We start from the raw sequence: 18,377 nt of genomic DNA, 5'->3' as shown, positions 1-18,377 counted from the left end.
TCCTGGTTGCTTCACTCTTTTCGTCAGGCAATGTAAACAAATAAAACCAGAAAAACAGTCAATTATGGATAAAATTATTTAATTGAATAGATAAAAAATCTACTCACCAAAGAGGCAGCAGAACACACACATAAAAGACTGTTGTGTGTGATGGGCAAGCTTTCGGAACTAGTGGCTCCTTCTTCAGGCAGAAGGGTTGCAAAGGAAGGAAGAAGGGTGAAGGAAAAGGACTGTAGAGGTCTAGGGAAAGGGGTAGATTTTGGGAAAGTAACCCAGAACTGCGGGTCAGGGGAGACTTACCGTATGGGTAAATATAATATAAATAAATAATTATATATAAAGTCAATTCCGTAGTCTGCACAATCCCAGACTCTTAGCATCCAACTCTCCTCCCTCGACCACATAGCAGTTAAGCTTGAGTTGAAGACAACCATCAACAAGATAGAGGTCATCACAGATATCAGAAATGCACCATAGGATGACACATTAAACTAAAACCTATTTCCTGCAGATAACTCGGAGAACTAATAATGTCAAAGTGTCTGGCCATCAAAGGATCATGGGGTTTATGAAACTGGGAAAAGCCTATAATCTCTGCAAAGATGGAATATTAAACATATACAAACCAATTGACAATAAAGTATAAAAAAAATGGTTTGTCAGACCTGTAGCTATTTTCTTCAACCATCAACATCTCACGGGTATACTCGTTGCACTAGATTAACTGTTTCAATGATGAATCCATCAATACTGCATTTGTTGCTTTGAATTAGTCACCAGCCTGACACTTGTATGTGCAATTGACCTTTTCTTGTTTTCCACACTTGTATTGATTTTTGATTGTCTTTCTGTATAGACAGCAGTTTTAAAACACTTGACCAACAGCAGTTCACTAACACTCTAAAAATGGCATTGTTTGCAAGATATTGACATCAACTCTTCATACCCACATGATACATTTTTATTAAATTCCAAAAAATCATTTCATTTCTCTATCTCACTCAGATGCTCATGCTGTTGTTTTACACTATTGTGAGTTGCAGTAATAAGTCATGTTTCCACTCTGCTATATTTACTGATTGGTACCTTATAATAATTCAGTGGCTACTCGTTATATTTGTGGTCTCATGTGAACTTTATGAACTGTAGTCTTTATCCAACTACTTGTTGCAGAATAAAATGTGAGCAGCGAAACAAGGAAGTTACAAAAAATAAGCGTGGTATTGAGGAGATGGTTGAACACTTACGATCACAGTTGGAAGAGAGAGAACAGACTATTCAAGAACTGAAAGGAGAATTTAACACTAGGTTATTAGCAGCTGCTTCCTTAACACACACAGTTCCTACTGCAGAGGTCACTCAGTCATTTGAAGTAAGTTTAATTTCAGTGTTTTTTTTTTATGTGATAATTTTCTGAATTCATAGTGACTTATTGGGTTGACATTAATCTAGATGTTGAGTTTATTCTTTTTGAGAAAAAATTTATATCACATCCAGTAAAAGTGGAAAGAATAGTTTGTGTAGTTTTCATAAGGAGAATTTTTTTTCACCTTTAGTCCAGTTCTCATTTTCAGCTTTTTTCTCTTGTTTTATTTGAATGAAAGTCATATATACACTGAACAAAGTAACAACAGCTATAATTTGAATAAAATATCCTTCTGATTGGTGGGTGAGCAGGTCAAATCACAGGGACCAGTCCCCAGCAAAATTGCATTTTTTTTCCCCCTCTCTTCTTCAAATGCCATGTGTTTCTTGCATTGCCTGCTTTATCTATGTTCAGAGTCTTGTCAACTGTGGCTGGCTGTATACCAGCACCACTGCCCATCTCTGCTGTACTGCAATTGTGTCAATAATGAAACTATTTTATTAGAGCTGTGCCATATATACTCAGTTCAGACTAAAAGACCTGGACTACAGTAATTAAAGATAAGGGTTAAAAGTAAGAGCAGTCTTAATTTTTACTTCATGCACCCATCTGTGAATGTCCCCAGTTACTAGAAGAAAGTGTTACCTTCATAAAGTGAAATCTTATCCTGCACTGCCACACAGACAGCGTGTGTCAATTCAGTATCACTTCGAAGAAAGTAGAACATGGAATGGATACTGGTTACTAGCAAGTGCACCTAGAACCGTTTGTTTTGAAAACTCAAATCTATTTTGCCATTCTCTGCAAAACTAATATTATAGATGCCCCACCACCTCTTCCTCACTACCTCAAATCCTGGGTACACCCTTGCTGATTTTGAACACAAAATGCTTTGCTAGGAACGGTCCTGTTGGAGGGTGGTGCTGTTGCCTTCCTCTGATCTTTGACCTGACTTACCCAGTCAGTTATAGAAGGACCTACAGTTTAATGTGGATTCCTAACCACAGTACAACTCAGCACTGTTAACATCAACAAACATTGCCAGTGGGGAAATTAGTGATTAGTGACAGATAAAAATCCTAGGTCTGAACTGGATCAGACTGAGAACTTTAGACTTTAATAAGTCTGGCACGTTACCATTAAGTCACCTAGCACCCAACCTCTCCCTCCCTCCCTCCCTCCCTCCCTCCCTCCCTCTCCCTCCCTCCCTCCCTCCCTCCCCCCCCCTCCCTCCCTCCCTCCCTCTCCCTCCCTCTCCCTCCCTCCCTCCCCCCTCCCCCCCTCCCACCCTCCCCCCTCCCCCTCCCCCCCCCCTCTCTCTCTCTCTCTCTCTCTCTCTCTCTCTCTCTCTCTCTCTCTCTCTCCCCCCCCCCTTCCCACACACAGACAGTGTGTATCATAATTAATGACGTAAAGGTGTACAGTTGAAAATACATGATACTGCAAGCAAAAAATAGTCTTATAAACATGTGCTCAAAAATGGAAATGCATACCTAAAGAGCTATGAATACTTGTTTATCTTTGATCCCATGACACACGTCTCTTCTACTGAACAAGTGCACATAGCTTGTAAGATACGCAATCTAGAGCCCATGATTATTAGATAATTTTTCTTGTTTTGGCCCATACTAGCTCCTCCCAAAATGTGGGGAACAAAGAGGGTGCAACAAAAGAGATTTGTTTTACAGTATCAAAGATGAAGTACTGCTCGTAGCTCATAAGGTATGCATTTTAGAGCAAACTGGCTGACACTGACGGCGGCGGTGCACAAATGCTGCGCAGCTAGCGCCATTCGACGGCCAACACCGCGGTTCCTGGTGTGTCCGCTGTGCCGTGCATGTGATCATTGCTTGTACAGCCCTCTCGCAGTGTCCGGAGCAAGTATGGTGGGTCTGACACACCGGTGTCAATGTGTTCTTTTTTCCATTTCCAGGAGTGTATGTTCTGCACATAAAAACACACTGAATCGATTTTAACTAAATTTGATACTTGGTACACATGCCACATATTATCTGGAAAGGAGTAATGTGGAGGTGAGAACCACCTAGCTCTCGTTGGGGTAGGAATGATGTAGGGGTTGGGGAGGGGGAGTAGGGGATGATTGATAGAGACGGAAGAAGAGATGGATAGAGAAAGTGGAGGAGGAGGTGGACAGAGAGAGGGGGATGAGGATGTAGGTTTAGGGAGGAGATGGACAGAGGGAGGGATGAGGAGAACTGGATATAGAGAGAAGGGAGGTGTAGTCAGACAAAGGGATTGGGGGGGGGAGAAGAGATGATGTGCTCAATATATGTGACATACACTATGCAAGTGGAGCATTGGGTAAAAACTTAGTTCTTTAATAATAGTACATAATTTCATAAATCAAGTAAAAATTTGTTAATTAATAATTATCTGAACATAACGAGTGGATTCAGGAGTACTGTATATGTCAATAACAAAATGTCTTTGTAAAGACATCACAGAAGGTGATGGAATGGCTGCCAACATATTTTGAGAAATATTTGTTTCCCATCATACCGTTGTCACCTGATTAAAAGCGTATCATTGGTTACACCCAAACCATCCTATTTCGGCAGTCTCCAACCTGATTTTATGATACATTGCCTATATCTGCTTTATACTACACACAAGCATGTGGATGGCCCGTAGTAAACTTCTGCCCTATTGTTCACCACATGCTCTCCTAGTTTACAAAGTATTGTTGGGAGGCTACTGCCTTTGGATGTAGATGACTGTTAAGTACAACTATTTCTTGCACTATGCAACAACATTTTTAGAAATGTGAGTTTTAGCTACCTGCAAATTTTGTTTTGATTCCTATATGTGTCTACTTAAAACTTAATGGCCTCTGGCTAACATATTTGAGTTCTCTCAGTTGCTCAGTGTCTTTTGTTTTGCAGAAAAGTATTGTATAAATAATAGATATTATTAAAATCAGTGACACAGTACAATGTGAGTTCTTTTATTTATAAAACTTACAGTGACAAAGAAGAATGAACAGTTTATAATGTAACACAGATTGCAGTAATGTTGTTATTATCATTATTGTTATTAGTATTGCCTATCCCTCAAAATACGTTACCTGACTGTGGTGCACTTGAATGGACAGCTAATTACTTCCACAAGCACTGTACAAGCAATTGTGGTGAGTTAGTAGACAATAGAAACTCACTCAGCTAACACAGGATGATATAATATGTGACACGGTTATACTCCTACTGCCAACAGAGGTTTGTTGACTAGACTCTAGACTTCACATAGGCAGTCTCCTGTAGCTGAGTGTAGCTCACATAATCCTCAATAGCTGTTTTCATTGTTACATAGTAGAGTTCAGTGACTAGCAACCCACAGCTCATGGGCCCCATACAGCCCATGAAACCATTCAGTGTCACATAAAGCATTCATTGTCTTTGTTATGGTATTCGGAACAAAACTAGCAGAGATTTTGTGTGTTTCTTGTACAATAAAATATAGTTCAAAGACAACACCATCACACAGTGGAGCAGCAGTGTTCTTTCGCCAATTCTTCGCCTAACTTTAATGAACATCTTTGTCATGCATGACCTAATTTTGTCATCCATAACTAACTGTTTCAAAAACCGTGAAAATTATTCTGCTGTAGCTTTTTTTTTTCACAGATGGAGTTTTGATTCACTATCAGATTATATGAAATTGAGCTGTTACTATACCGTCATATCTGAATGGCCTAACACTGTTTCATAATCATTGCGTAGTTCATCAGAAATATGATAGTAGGTAGTGTGCTGATAATGCTCAGGTTTTGTCATTTTTTATTTCCTTTTTAAGTGCATTCTTGAGAAGATATTTGAAATCAAAATTTCTAAACAAAGCAGCCTCAATCTTTTAATCAGAAATGCATCAAATTCAAAAAACATCACTAATAATTCGTGGCAGGTTGAACCACATTCATCGCCTTTTGCAAATACATTTCAGAATTTGTCAGTATTCTTCTAAATTTTTACTCAAATCCAAAATACATGGCCTTTTCTTGACTGCCTGGGTAACACCAGCTTGAAGTATTTCCAGAATTATGCAATCGTGAAGCCACCTACTGCATATTACGAACAAACCTTCTCTCCAACCCATTATCTTGTGTTAGATTTTTTTCTTAAATTGCAGTAATACTGTCTTGTGCTCATAAATTTCACTAGCATATAGCTATAAAACATCCTTGTGAATACAATAATTAAGCTGTATCACAGTCTGATAAACATGGGTCTCAACCTCATCACTTCACGCTACTCTTTGCAAAGTAAAATTGCCAGGCATTGGATTTCATATTCCCCTGTTGCCTTCCCCAGCTTCGCAGGTACACACTCACATTCACATGCTCTCTGTCCTTCAAACCGATTCGTTTCACCTTTTTGCTTGTTCCTTTTTTTTACAGTTTCTGTTGTAGATGCTTCTTTGTTTTGGTTCTTTCTCTCTAGCATTTGGTTTTTCTCTCATTTTTTCTGTACCCTCTTTTGTCTCAATTGTGCTTCAACAGTATTTTTTGTTTCCTTGCCAATCATACTCCCAAAATTTCATATTTCTTAAGTTTTTAAATCTGTTGAAACACTGATGGTACTTGAAAACTTATCGAATCTAAATTTCATTCTTATAGAGTCCCCTTTTTACTTACTAATTAGTAAATGATAAATTCTTACTATACTAATTTGTTTCTTGAGCTCAAGTCATAGATGCTGCCAACAGCTGATAATTGTGTTGTAAGCATCTTTTCATGTTTATCTGTTTTCTTTTCATTTGCTTTTTCATTTTTGTTCAGAACCTCAGGCAAGACAAAATATCAGTGTCATAAATTTTGACAAAGTAACTAAAATCCATTTCTAAAATCTAGGAAGATATCTTTAGAGAAAACATTTCCAGGGTCATGCACATGCAGTTTTCACAAGTCTGTATTATTTATTTATTTTTACTTTATTTATTTCTTGCAGATACCAGAAGGTATGTCACCAGAACATCAGATTCAAGAACTGCACTCACAGATATCTCTGAGAGACAATAGAATTACAGAACTTAATGGTAAAATAATTGAACTGGAAAATACAATAATTGATCTTCAAGAGAACTTGAAGGAGAAGGATTCTGTAATTGAAGCTCGCACAAAGGCAATAACATTAATGTCAGAAGACTTGTCACGCAAAAGCAAGGCAACTTTAGATACCTTAGATGAAACGCGCGAGGAGATGAGGATAATGCAGCAAAATTTTGTTGCCCTTGAAGCAAACATGAAAAGAGAGAAAGAAGACCTGAATAAACAACTGGAAGCAAAAAACAAGAGGTGTGGAAAGCTTCTGATAACTTATCATTTTTACAGTCCACTCTTTTCTCCTGCATGCTTTTATATCCCTTGATATGGATTCCCAGGAATGCAATCTTAATGACAGTACTAGTTTTAGTGATGAAAAGCAAATATTGATATTGTAAAGTAAGTATCCATTTCTCTTGCATTTTTTCCAGAGTAAGACAGAGTGTATGTTTGAAAATAGAAACACTGTACATATCTACATCTACATGTACATACATACTACACAAGCCATTGTATGGTGCATATCAGAGGCTACCTTGTACTGTTGCTAGTCAATTTCTTTCTTGTTCCACTTGCAAATAGAGAGAGAGGAAAATGACTGTGTTCCTCTGTATGAGCTGTATTTTCTCACCCATATTTTGCAAGAAGAATGTCATCCTTCTTCCACAGATCACTATTTGAGGCTATGAAGCATCTCTGTAATACTCACCTTTTGATTGAACCTACTCGTAACAAACCTAGGAGCTCGCTGCTGAATTGCTTCAGTGTCTTCCTTTGATATAACCTGGTGAGGATCCCAAACATTTCAGCAATGCTCAAGAATGGGCCGCACTAGTGGTCTGTACTCGGTCTCCTTTATATATACACTACATTTTTCCAAAATTCTCCCAATAAACCGAAGTTGACAGTACACCTTCCCTACTACCGCATTTTCGTGCTTGTTCCGTTTCTTATCACTTTGCAGCATTACGACTAGATACTTAATGGATGTGAGTGTGTAAAGCAGCACATACCAATGCTATATTGAGATTAGTTTTCCCACTCATCAGCATTAACTTCATTTTTCTACATTTAGAGCCAGCAGCCATACTTCACGCCAACTAGAAATTTTGTCATCTTGTGTCCTCTTGCAGTCACTCAATAATGACACCTTCCCATATGCCACACCATCATCACCGAAGGGTCTCAGATTTTTTCCTCACTCTGTCTGTCAGATCATTTATGTATGTAGAGAAAAAGTGTGGTCCTACCACCGTTCCCCAAGGCACTCCTGACAATACCATAGTCTCTGACAGACACACTCTGTTGAGGATAATATACTGTGCTCTAGTCTTCAAGCCTCTCACATATCCGGGAATCTATTCCATATTCTCCTACCTCCATTAACAGTATGCAGTGGGGCACTGTGTCAAATGCTTTGCTTTCTGGAAATCTGGGGGAATATGGAATCTGCCTGTTGCCCTTCATCCATTTTTCACAAAATATCGTCCAAGAAATGGACAGACCAAGTTTCACACAAGCAATGCTTTCTAAATCCATGCTGATTTGTGGACAGAAGCTTTACTGTCTCAAGGAAATTTATTATATTCAAACTCAGAATATGTTCAAGAATTCTGTAGCAACCCAGTGTTAACAATATTGGTCTGCAATTATGCGGGTCCGTTCTTTTGCTCTTCTTGAATACACTGATCTTGAATACACCTGCACCTTTTTACAGTCACTTAGAACTTTGCGCTGGGTGAGAGATCCGCAATAAATGTAAGCTAAGTGAGGGGGCCAATGCCATAGAGTACTCTCTTGTAAAACTAAATTGGTATTCCATCATTACCCACCAACATATTTGTTTTTAACTCTGTCAGTTGCTTCTCTGTGCTGCCAGTGATGCTTACTACTGTGTCCTTCAAATGGGAGTCTGTACAGTGATGTGTTTGTGCAAACCTCACGTGTGAATGATTTCTTAAACATGAAATTTAAAACTTCAGCTTTCCTTTTGCTGTTTTCTATTGCCACACCAGGCTGGTCAGTGAGTAACTATATAGAAGCCTTTGACGTGCTTAGCGACTTTGCATAGGACCAGAATTTTCTCGGGTTCTCGACAAGATCATTTGTTTGGATATGATGATGGTAGTTGTCGTATGCTTCGCACACAGATCTTTTTTACAGATTCATGAATGTCTACTAACTTTTGCCTGTCATCATTTGTTATTAAACTACAGTAGGTCTTTTCCATCGTTAATCCACTTACTCGGCTTATACTTTTCTGGAGTGCAATTTACAGTCAGCTCAAACTTTGCTCACAATTTCTCTATGTCTGTTATATTGGAACTAAATGATGTCCATTTATTGTGTAAATTGGCTGCTAAAACCTGTTTATGTGCTCTTTCTAGCAAAAATACTCTGCCGACCTTCTTGATGGACTTATTAAATTTAGTAACCATCATCACTGTGATGAGATGATCACATTCCTATCTCTAACTGACACAATCAGTAAGCTCAGGCCAGTTTGTCGCTACAAGGTCTAAAATATTTTTATTGCTTTAGGCTGTTGAACTAGCTGCTCAAGACAGTTTTTGGAAAACATATTCAAAACTGCTTCACAAGACAGTCTGTTCTTACCACCTTCAGTGAATCCAGAGACTTCACAATCTTTCCTCAGTAGGTTAAAGTTGCTTCCAACTAATATTGCATGACATAGATATTTTCACACTTCTAAGCATAGGCTTTCTTTGGATGTTTCTAAAACTGTCATGTCAGAATCGAGTGGCCAGTAAAAACATCAGATAATTTACTTTACTTCATTTAGATCAATTACATGCATCTGATCAATTTTACAGTCAGACTTAATTTCTACTTCCATAGACATAATATTTTTGTCGACTGCAATGAACACTTCCTCTCCTATGGCATCTAATCTGTCTTTTTAACATACATTCCATGACTCACTAAATATTTCCGAGTTTCTTGTTTCTGATTTCAGCCAGCACTTGATTCCAAAAATAATTTGAGCACAACAACTTTTCTGCAGGACAATAAATTCAGAAGCTTTGTTACGAATACTGTGAGAATTTACATTAAAATTTTGACACATGAAATGTCTTTACTTTTTATGTTCCCTGATTTCACTCATTGCATATCAATTGGTGAGCATTCATCAGAGGACCTCAACTCACTGTCTAGCATAAAAAAACTTGTGCACTTCACAAGTACTCTAATACCTGAGTAGGTGCTTGCTTTGTTTAGTGCACTCCTGACCTATCCAGCGGAGTCCTACAATTCTCCATCCCCTAACACAGGCCCATAAATATGCAGCTGACACTGTCACAGAATCAACAGAGCCTTTGATTGGCACCCTCCACTCGTATCCAAAGCAAAGGGCCACAATCAACTATAGGTACGATGCTGCAAATTGTAACCTTTGCTTGAATCCCACGAGTGAGGCCAGCAGTCTTCACCATTTCTGCCCGTCACCCATATGAACTGAGGATGGCCTCAGAACCCAAGTGACAACATAATTGGTGCTGGCGTGACCCACAACTTGCAGACGTCTGCACCCTGCACCCTTGATAGTCACAGGCTGCGCCGCCTCCACTTCTCAGATGAGGCCCTGAGGCAGACATACCGAGCGCACAATGAACTTCATTCCAGCCGTGGACACTGTTTCTCTAAGGGGCTTGACAATGCACCTAACATTGGAGCTCCCTATAACTAGCAATTCCTTGCTCCTTTTTGCCTGCTCAGACTCTGCTGAAGGAGCAGCCACCTGTCCACTTACATGGTGGTTGGTTGAGGCCAGCCAGTCTCCACCTTGACCCTCTGCCTCGAGTGGCACAAACACGTTACAACTTGCCACTCACCTTACAAGGTTGTAACCCTCTCTTCGGGTGTACTACAAGCTGCCTTGGTAACAGAGCCCGTGACATATCCTACGCATGCCAGATTCTCTGCCACCACTACACCCTGAAGCAGCAGCCAGTAGATGGCTCATCACAGCTGAAAGCATTTTCAGCTGTTGGCAAACTTTGGCCAGTTCTTCATGTGTCCACACGCAACATGTACACACGTGTCCATCCTAGGACTACTAACTGGTTCAGTCCATGTTAAACTGCCTAATTTCGGAACAAATTTCACTGAAATAACAGGTGAACATTCATAAGTGTCCTCAATGAACATTATTAAAGTTTAGCGTTCATTGAAGCAATACTGGCCAAGATATAGTCAGTTGTTTCACTCCATGCATGATATTGCGGAGAACGAGCATAAATTTCTGGTGACTAAGAGCTGTTGTATCTTGGGCAATATTTTGTTGAAAGAAACGAAATTTAGCCATATTGTACAACTCCATTCGTTCTCTTAAGAATGTTAATGAAAAGAATATTGCGAACCATATTCAGCAAGAAAGTCTTAGGTACAACTACCAGATAAAATTGATGTAAAAAAAAATTTCACAGTGTAGCTTCTTATATCCCAGGGACTAAAGGTATGCTGAATGTGACGCTTGGCGTAAAGTCACTTAACAACACAAGATTCTCAGATATAAAGTTTCATTTATGTACCACTTCCCAATCCTGAATAATTTAGTGCAAAGTTGAAGATTTTGTAAAAAGATTAAAACTGGTATTTTCGACCTGATTTTCCGAAAAGCTTTGTTGTCTAAAGCTTTCCAAACTAGGCTCATTAATAGGGACCATGGGTTTAACACAAACAAAAATTTATTCGATTATTCAGCGTGAGCTAGCAATCCTAGACAACTTCAATCACAGTTGGCTGTAAAAATCGCAGTATGAGAAAAATGTTAATTTTGGATTCTTATATCTCATAGATCAAACACATGCTGAGGACAAAACTTAATATGCAATAGGTTAGTAGCATAAGGATGTGGAATACAAAATTTCATTTATCTACTATTTTAGAATGATCCTCAGCTTTGTCAAAAAAAAAAAAAAAAAACTTCTTTTATAAAGACCATTTTCTATTAAAGCTTTAAAATAAAATAGAGCATTTTAAGTTTGGCTTCTTATATCTCATTGATAAAAGACATGATAATCATGAAACTTTGGCACAACTACATAGCAACAGATAGGTTTCCAGAATAAAATATCCTTGATGAACTGCTTTCCAGATTTCTACAAAATCAGTTCAAACTTGATTTTCATAAAAATTACAAAAATACAGCAGATTCAGTTTGCTTTTAGAAAATCTAGATTTCCATAACTGATTTTAAACTAATCATCGTTGGAAAGAACATGTTTCCGAGCATTTAGGAAATAACATTTGATTTTCTGTTGCACGCTGACAATACCTGAAAATAATGGACAAATTTCAGAGAAATGGGAAGAGGCTGCATTTCAGAAGTCTGTTGATTGTGTTTTGTTGCAATTTTCTTTTTATTATTGAAAATTAATATCTCACTGTATGGTGTTGGTCCACAGTGACATTGTTTACAATTTATGCTGTGATCAGTTCTTGCGTGCCACCTACTGTGAAAATGGCTGAAGTAAATAATCAGTAGTGCTCATGTAAAGAACAGAAGAGATAAGGTACTTAGCAGCTCTGTAAGCAGACAGGAAGCACAACAGGACTTTGAAACCTAAATTAAGAAACCAAATTACAATCTTGAGAAACTGGATGAAGAAGCCCCCCACTGGTTGGTATTGCACAATGAGCGAGCATGACACCTATGGCACTGGGATTGTCGGTTCATGTTCTTGAACAAATAGCGACAATGACACCATGGACCAGTGCGACATAGTGAGATATTATTAGTCAGTTTAAAAATAAAAACCACGTGCAAATGAAACATGGGCAATGGGTTACTGCAGTGTTACCTGTTACCATGGTACATTCTCTCAAAGTTGTCCATAATTTTCAGGTATTTTTAGTGCACGTTTGAAAATTGAACATGATTTTCTGAATGCTCAGAACATGAAAAAAAGATATTTATGAAAGCAAACTGCATGTGATGTATTTTTGTGATGTTTATGAAAATCAAATTTGAGATGATTTTGTAGAAATTTGGAAAGCAGTACATGAATGATACTTTATCTACATCTACATCTATACTCCGCAAGCCACCCAACGGTGTGTGGCGAAGGGCACTTTACGTGCCACTGTCATTACCTCCCTTTCCTGTTCCAGTCGCGTATGGTTCGCGGGAAGAACGACTGTCTGATAGCCTCCGTGCGCGCTCTAATCTCTCTAATTTTACATTCGTGATCTCCTCGGGAGGTATAAGTAGGGGGAAGCAATATATTCGATACCTCATCCAGAAAGGCACCCTCTCGAAACCTGGCGAGCAAGCTACACCGCGATGCAGAGCGCCTCTCTTGCAGAGTCTGCCACTTGAGTTTATTAAACATCTCCGTAACGCTATCACGGTTACCAAATAACCCTGTGATGAAACGCGCCGCTCTTCTTTGGATCTTCTCTATCTCCTCCGTCAACCCGATCTGGTATGGATCCCACACTGATGAGCAATACTCAAGTATAGGTCGAACGAGTGTTTTGTAAGCCACCTCCTTTGTTGATGGACTACATTTTCTAAGCACTCTCCCAATGAATCTCAACCTGGTACCCGCCTTACCAACAATTAATTTTATATGATCATTCCACTTCAAATCGTTCCGCACGCATACTCCCAGATATTTTACAGAAGTAACTGCTACCAGTGTTTGTTCCGCTATCATATAATCATACAATAAAGGATCCTTCTTTCTATGTATTCGCAATACATTACATTTGTCTATGTTAAGGGACAGTTGCCACTCCCTGCACCAAGTGCCTATCCGCTGCAGATCTTCCTGCATTTCGCTACAATTTTCTAATGCTGCAACTTCTCTGTATACTACAGCACCATCCGCGAAAGCCGCATGGAACTTCCGACACTATCTACTAGGTCATTTATATATATTGTGAAAAGCAATGGTCCCATAACACTCCCCTGTGGCACGCCAGAGGTTACTTTAACGTCTGTAGACGTCTCTCCATTGATAACAACATGCTGTGTTCTGTTTGCTAAAAACTCTTCAATCCAGCCACACAGCTGGTCTGATATTCCGTAGGCTCTTACTTTGTTTATCAGGCGACAGTGCGGAACTGTATCGAACGCCTTCCGGAAGTCAAGAAAAATAGCATCTACCTGGGAGCCTGTATCTAATATGTTCTGGGTCTCATGAACAAATAACGCGAGTTCTCACACGATCGCTGTTTCCGGAATCCATGTTGATTCCTACATAGTAGATTCTGGGTTTCCAAAAACGACATGATACTCGAGCAAAAAACATGTTCTAAAATTCTACAACAGATCGACGTCAGAGATATAGGTCTATAGTTTTGCGCATCTGCTCGACGACCCTTCTTGAAGACTGGGCTACCTGTGCTCTTTTCCAATCATTTGGAACCCTCCGTTCCTCTAGAGACTTGCGGTACACGGCTGTTAGAAGGGGGGCAAGTTGTTGTCTCCAAAGTTTCATGTTTATCATGTCTTTAAGCAACAATATATAAGAAGCCAATGTTAAAACTTCTTCACAGCATGATTTTTCCATTACTTTGCCTCAGTTTATGTTGCACTGTTAACCCATGTTGGAAATTAAACCCACTGTTTGCGGGAGGGGGGCAGCTTCTGAAGCTCTAATACACTATGGTATTTGTGAAAAAGAGAGAGAGAGAGAGGAATATACCCTGTTTTCACATTTTTTAAAAAAGTCGTGATCTTTTTGACAACTTTGTAGGTCATTGGAAAATAGTATGTGAATGAAATTTTGTATTCCACATCCTTGTGCTACCGACTTATTGTGTATTAAGTTTCACATTCAGCTTGCATTTACTCTATGAGATATATGAATCTGAAGTTTACATTTTTGTCATGCCATGATTTTCACACCCAGCTTCGATTGAAATTGATTAGCATTGTTATTCTGTGTTGGATTATCAGATAAACTTCTTTTTTGCTATTAAAAACCATGGTCTTTCTAATGAGCCCAGTTTGGAAGTTTTATAGAACATAGGTTGTTGCAAAATCAGGTTGAAAATGCCATTTTTTTATTTTTTATTTTTATTTTTTATTTTTATTTTTTTTTTTTTTACAAAATATTCAACTTTGCACTTAATTTATTCAGTATTGGAAAGCAGTACATAAATGAAACTTTATATCTGAGAACCTTGTTTTAGGTTACTTCATACCAAGTGTCACGTTCATCGTACCTGAGATATAGGAAGCCAGACTTTGTAATTTTTTCAGGCTATTTTGCCTAAAATTTTTTGGCTGAGTATGGCTTGTAAAACTCTTTTCATTATTATTCTTAAGAGAACACATACAGTTGTTCAAGATGACCACATTTAATTTCTTTCAACAAAGTGTTGTCCGAAACATAATAGCCCAAAGTCACCAGAAATTCTCATTCGCTCTCCTCAAAGTTGTGCGTGGAGTCAAACAAGAGAATATATCTTGGCTGGTATTGCTTTGATGAACATGAAACTTCACTCATATTCATTCGGGACATGTGCGAATTTACACATAAAATTTCAATATAATCCGTGATGATCAAGCATCATAAAGAACAATATATCACATACAAACTTATAAATTTTACAGTGATCCTAAGTGTTCCTTGCCACACATAAATGTAAATCAGACATGAAATAAATGAAACAAGAACACATTTGATCAGTGTTCCTTGACATTCTCTCCTCTTCAGTTACAACATAATTACATAACCCTCAACAATTTGAATGGCACTGCTCTGTAGCCCTACACTCATACAGCATCACTGTACTTCAGTTAAAATTACTTTTGGATTGACAGATTGTAGTGGCAGGGGGCAGTGCTGCCAGCATGCAGTCAACCAAGCTTCACAAGGTGCTGCATGTAACATACAAAACGAAAAACACAGTGAGCATGTGGCACTCAAAGCAGAACTATGATTGGATGGCAGTTGGCTGTAGGGGCCAACTTGGTGAAACATAAATCATAAAGTAATTTTAATCAGAGTACAGTACATTGTTGGTGGCCATCAGTGACTACCTGGTACAGTCCTCTCATTGTTATGAACAAGCTCCATCACTTCAGGCATTAGTTTTGTAACCTTTATTATGTTGCCCTAACTTAACAATATACATTTCTCCTTTCTGACTTTGTCACGATTCCTGTTATTTATATCATTTATGAATATGACTCACAAACTATATCCTTATAATGATTCTATTCATAGGCTTAATTAACACTAATAAAAATCTACAAAAATTAAATTTCTGAATTGGGTAAATATAATTATTTATTTGCAAAGGGTTAAGCATTATTCCTAACGTAATTTTCTTTCCCACTCTGGCACTACTGACTCACTAATGAATTTCAACCAGCATAAGGTGCTTCCTTTACTCAACTTCTTACTCTGCAGGTTAACCGTTAAGCTTTTCGTGGCAGAATAAAAAAAGAGGAATTTTTGCTGGTGGATGTATGGTATGTGGCCGTGGTGGTCTAAATGTTAAAATACTACAGTCCAGCCCTAGAGACCCAGGGTTCAGTCCCGGATAGGGACAGGGATTTTTCTTATTCTAGTCCTTCCAGGACATCAGGTACACTCAGGCTGCTACAAAATTAGTGCCAGGGGTCTTCACCCGGAGTAAAAGGTGGCCGGGCAATGGGCCCACCACCCCCCTCCTTGTAGTACTGTGACGTAGAAAGGTTGCAGTCTACAATTCAGTCAGGTCAAAAGCTCAGTCACAGGCTTGAACCACAGACTTTACTTTTTTAGCCTCATAGTATAGCAAAAGAGTAGCAACAATACAGAAATCAGAATCTGAGAACAGTGTTGCACCAGCTTGGAGCCATGTAATCGCAAAGTACATATTCACTAAAGAACAGTGATGCCCCTGAAAGCTTGTTCTCAACCAGATTGTAATGAACACTGTGACAATTTTCAAGCACATTCTTTGAATTTCTACATTTGCATCTGCATCTACACTCTGCAAACCACCATGAGGTTCATGCTAGAGGGTACATCGCATTGTACCATTTATTGGGGTTTCTTCCTTTTCCATTCACATGTGGAGCATGGGAAGAATTATTCTTTGAAAGCCTCTGTGCAGGCAGTAATTATTCTAATCACGACCCCTATGTGAGTGATAATGTAGAGGGTTGTAGTATATAGTTTAAAGCTGGTTCTAGAAACTGTGTTGATAAACGTTCTTGGGATAGTTTACATCTTATCTTAAAGAGTCTTCCAGTTCAGTTCCTTCATTATCTCTGTAACATTCTCCACAGATTAAACAAACCTGTGACTATTTGTGCTGCCATTCTCTGTATATGTTCAATATTCCCTGTTAGGCCTATCTGGTATAAGTCCTGCACACTTGAGCAATATTCTAGAACTGGTCGCAAGAGTGATTTGTAAGCAATCTCCTTCGTAGACTGATTGCACTTCCCCATATTCTACCAATAAACCGAAGTCAACCACCTGCTTTACCCACCATTGTACCTATGTGGTCATTCCATTTCATATCCCTACATAGTGTTACACCCAGCTATTTATTTGAGTTGGCTGATTCCAACAGTGACTCATTGATATTATAGTCCTAGGATACTATGTTTTTTCGTTTTGTGAAGTATAAAATTTTTCATTTATGAATATTTAGAGCAAGTTGCCAATCTCTGCACTATGTTGAAATCTTATAAAGATATGACTGAATATTTATGCAGCTTCTCTCAATAGTACTTCATTATAGATAACAGCATCATCTGCAAAAAGCCTGCTGTTACTATTAATATTGTCTACAGGGTCATTCATATGCTACATGAACAGCATGGGTCATAACACACTTCTATGGGCTACCTCCGAAATTACTTCTACAGCTTACGATGACTCTCTATCCAAGATAACATGTTGTGTCCTTCCTACAAAAAGGTCCTCAGTCCAGTCACAATTTTCACATGATACCCCATATGATCATACATTTGACAGTAAGCATAGGTGTTTTACTGAGACAAATGCTTTTTGAAAACCAAGAAATACAACACCTACCTGATCGCCTTGATCCAAAGCTTTCAGTATGTCATGTGAGAAAAGTGCAAGTTCGGTTTAACGTGATCGATGTTTTATAAATCCATGCTGGTTGTCATTGAGGTGGTCATTTTGTTCAAGGTACCTCATAACATTCGAGCTCAGAATATGTTCTAAGATTCTGCAACAAATCGATGTCAAGCATATTGTATGGTAGTTTTGTGGATCACTTCTACTACCCTTCTTGTAGAGAGGTGTAACCTGTGCCTTTTTCCAATAACTGGGCACAGTTTTTGTTAAGGGATCTATGATAGATTATAGTTAGAATAGCGGCTAACTCAGCCAAATTCAGTATAGAATCTGACAGGGATTACATTGGGCCCTAGAGCTTTGTTCATTTTTGACGGTTTCAGATATTTCTCAACACCACTGACACTAATACGTATTTCATTCTTCTTTTCAGTGGTACAAGGAATAAATTTGAGCAATTCTCCTGGCTTTTCCTTTGTAAAATAACATTTGATAATGGAGTTGAGCATATCATCTTTTGCTTTACTACCCTCAGTTTCAGTTCCTGTCTCATTCACCAGCTAACTTTGGTGCCACTAATAGTCTATAAATAAAACCAGAATTTCTTTGGGTTCTTTGAAAGATCATTTGACAATATTCTGATACAAAGGCAGCGCGCATTGCTCTCTTGATAGCCAAACGCATTTCATTCAGCATCGCTCTATCTATAACCCTACACTTCGTTTTACACCAATTACTCGGTAATCTCTGTTTCCTTAGAAGTTTCTTTTACAGTGACTGTATACCATGGAGGTTCCCTCCCATTATGAACTGTTCTGCTGGGTATGTATCTGTCCAGTGCATGGTCAACTATTCTTTTAAATTTGAGCCAGAGTTCCTCCACATGCCCCTGCCCTATACTGTAAGTTTCAAGTTCCTAATTGAGATATGA

General features: G+C 38.6%; 1 protein-coding gene across 4 annotated transcripts in view; it reads left to right on the top strand.

The window, feature by feature from the left end:
• LOC126253197 (centromere-associated protein E-like) overlaps window positions 1-18,377 on the top strand; it is a 178,394-nt gene that overhangs the window by 47,436 nt on the left and 112,581 nt on the right. For all 4 annotated transcript variants that reach the window (XM_049954365.1, XM_049954363.1, XM_049954364.1 and 1 more), the window contains 2 exons: window positions 1,174-1,372; window positions 6,328-6,674. In XM_049954365.1, coding sequence (XP_049810322.1) covers window positions 1,174-1,372; window positions 6,328-6,674 — 546 coding nt within the window. The remainder of the gene's footprint in view (window positions 1-1,173; window positions 1,373-6,327; window positions 6,675-18,377) is intronic.

Source organism: Schistocerca nitens, chromosome 4 (assembly GCF_023898315.1).
Source record: "Schistocerca nitens isolate TAMUIC-IGC-003100 chromosome 4, iqSchNite1.1, whole genome shotgun sequence".
Lineage (NCBI taxonomy): Eukaryota > Metazoa > Arthropoda > Insecta > Orthoptera > Acrididae > Schistocerca > Schistocerca nitens.
The sequence above is the reverse complement of the archived record's forward strand: the minus strand, read 5'-3'. Positions and strand labels throughout refer to the sequence as shown.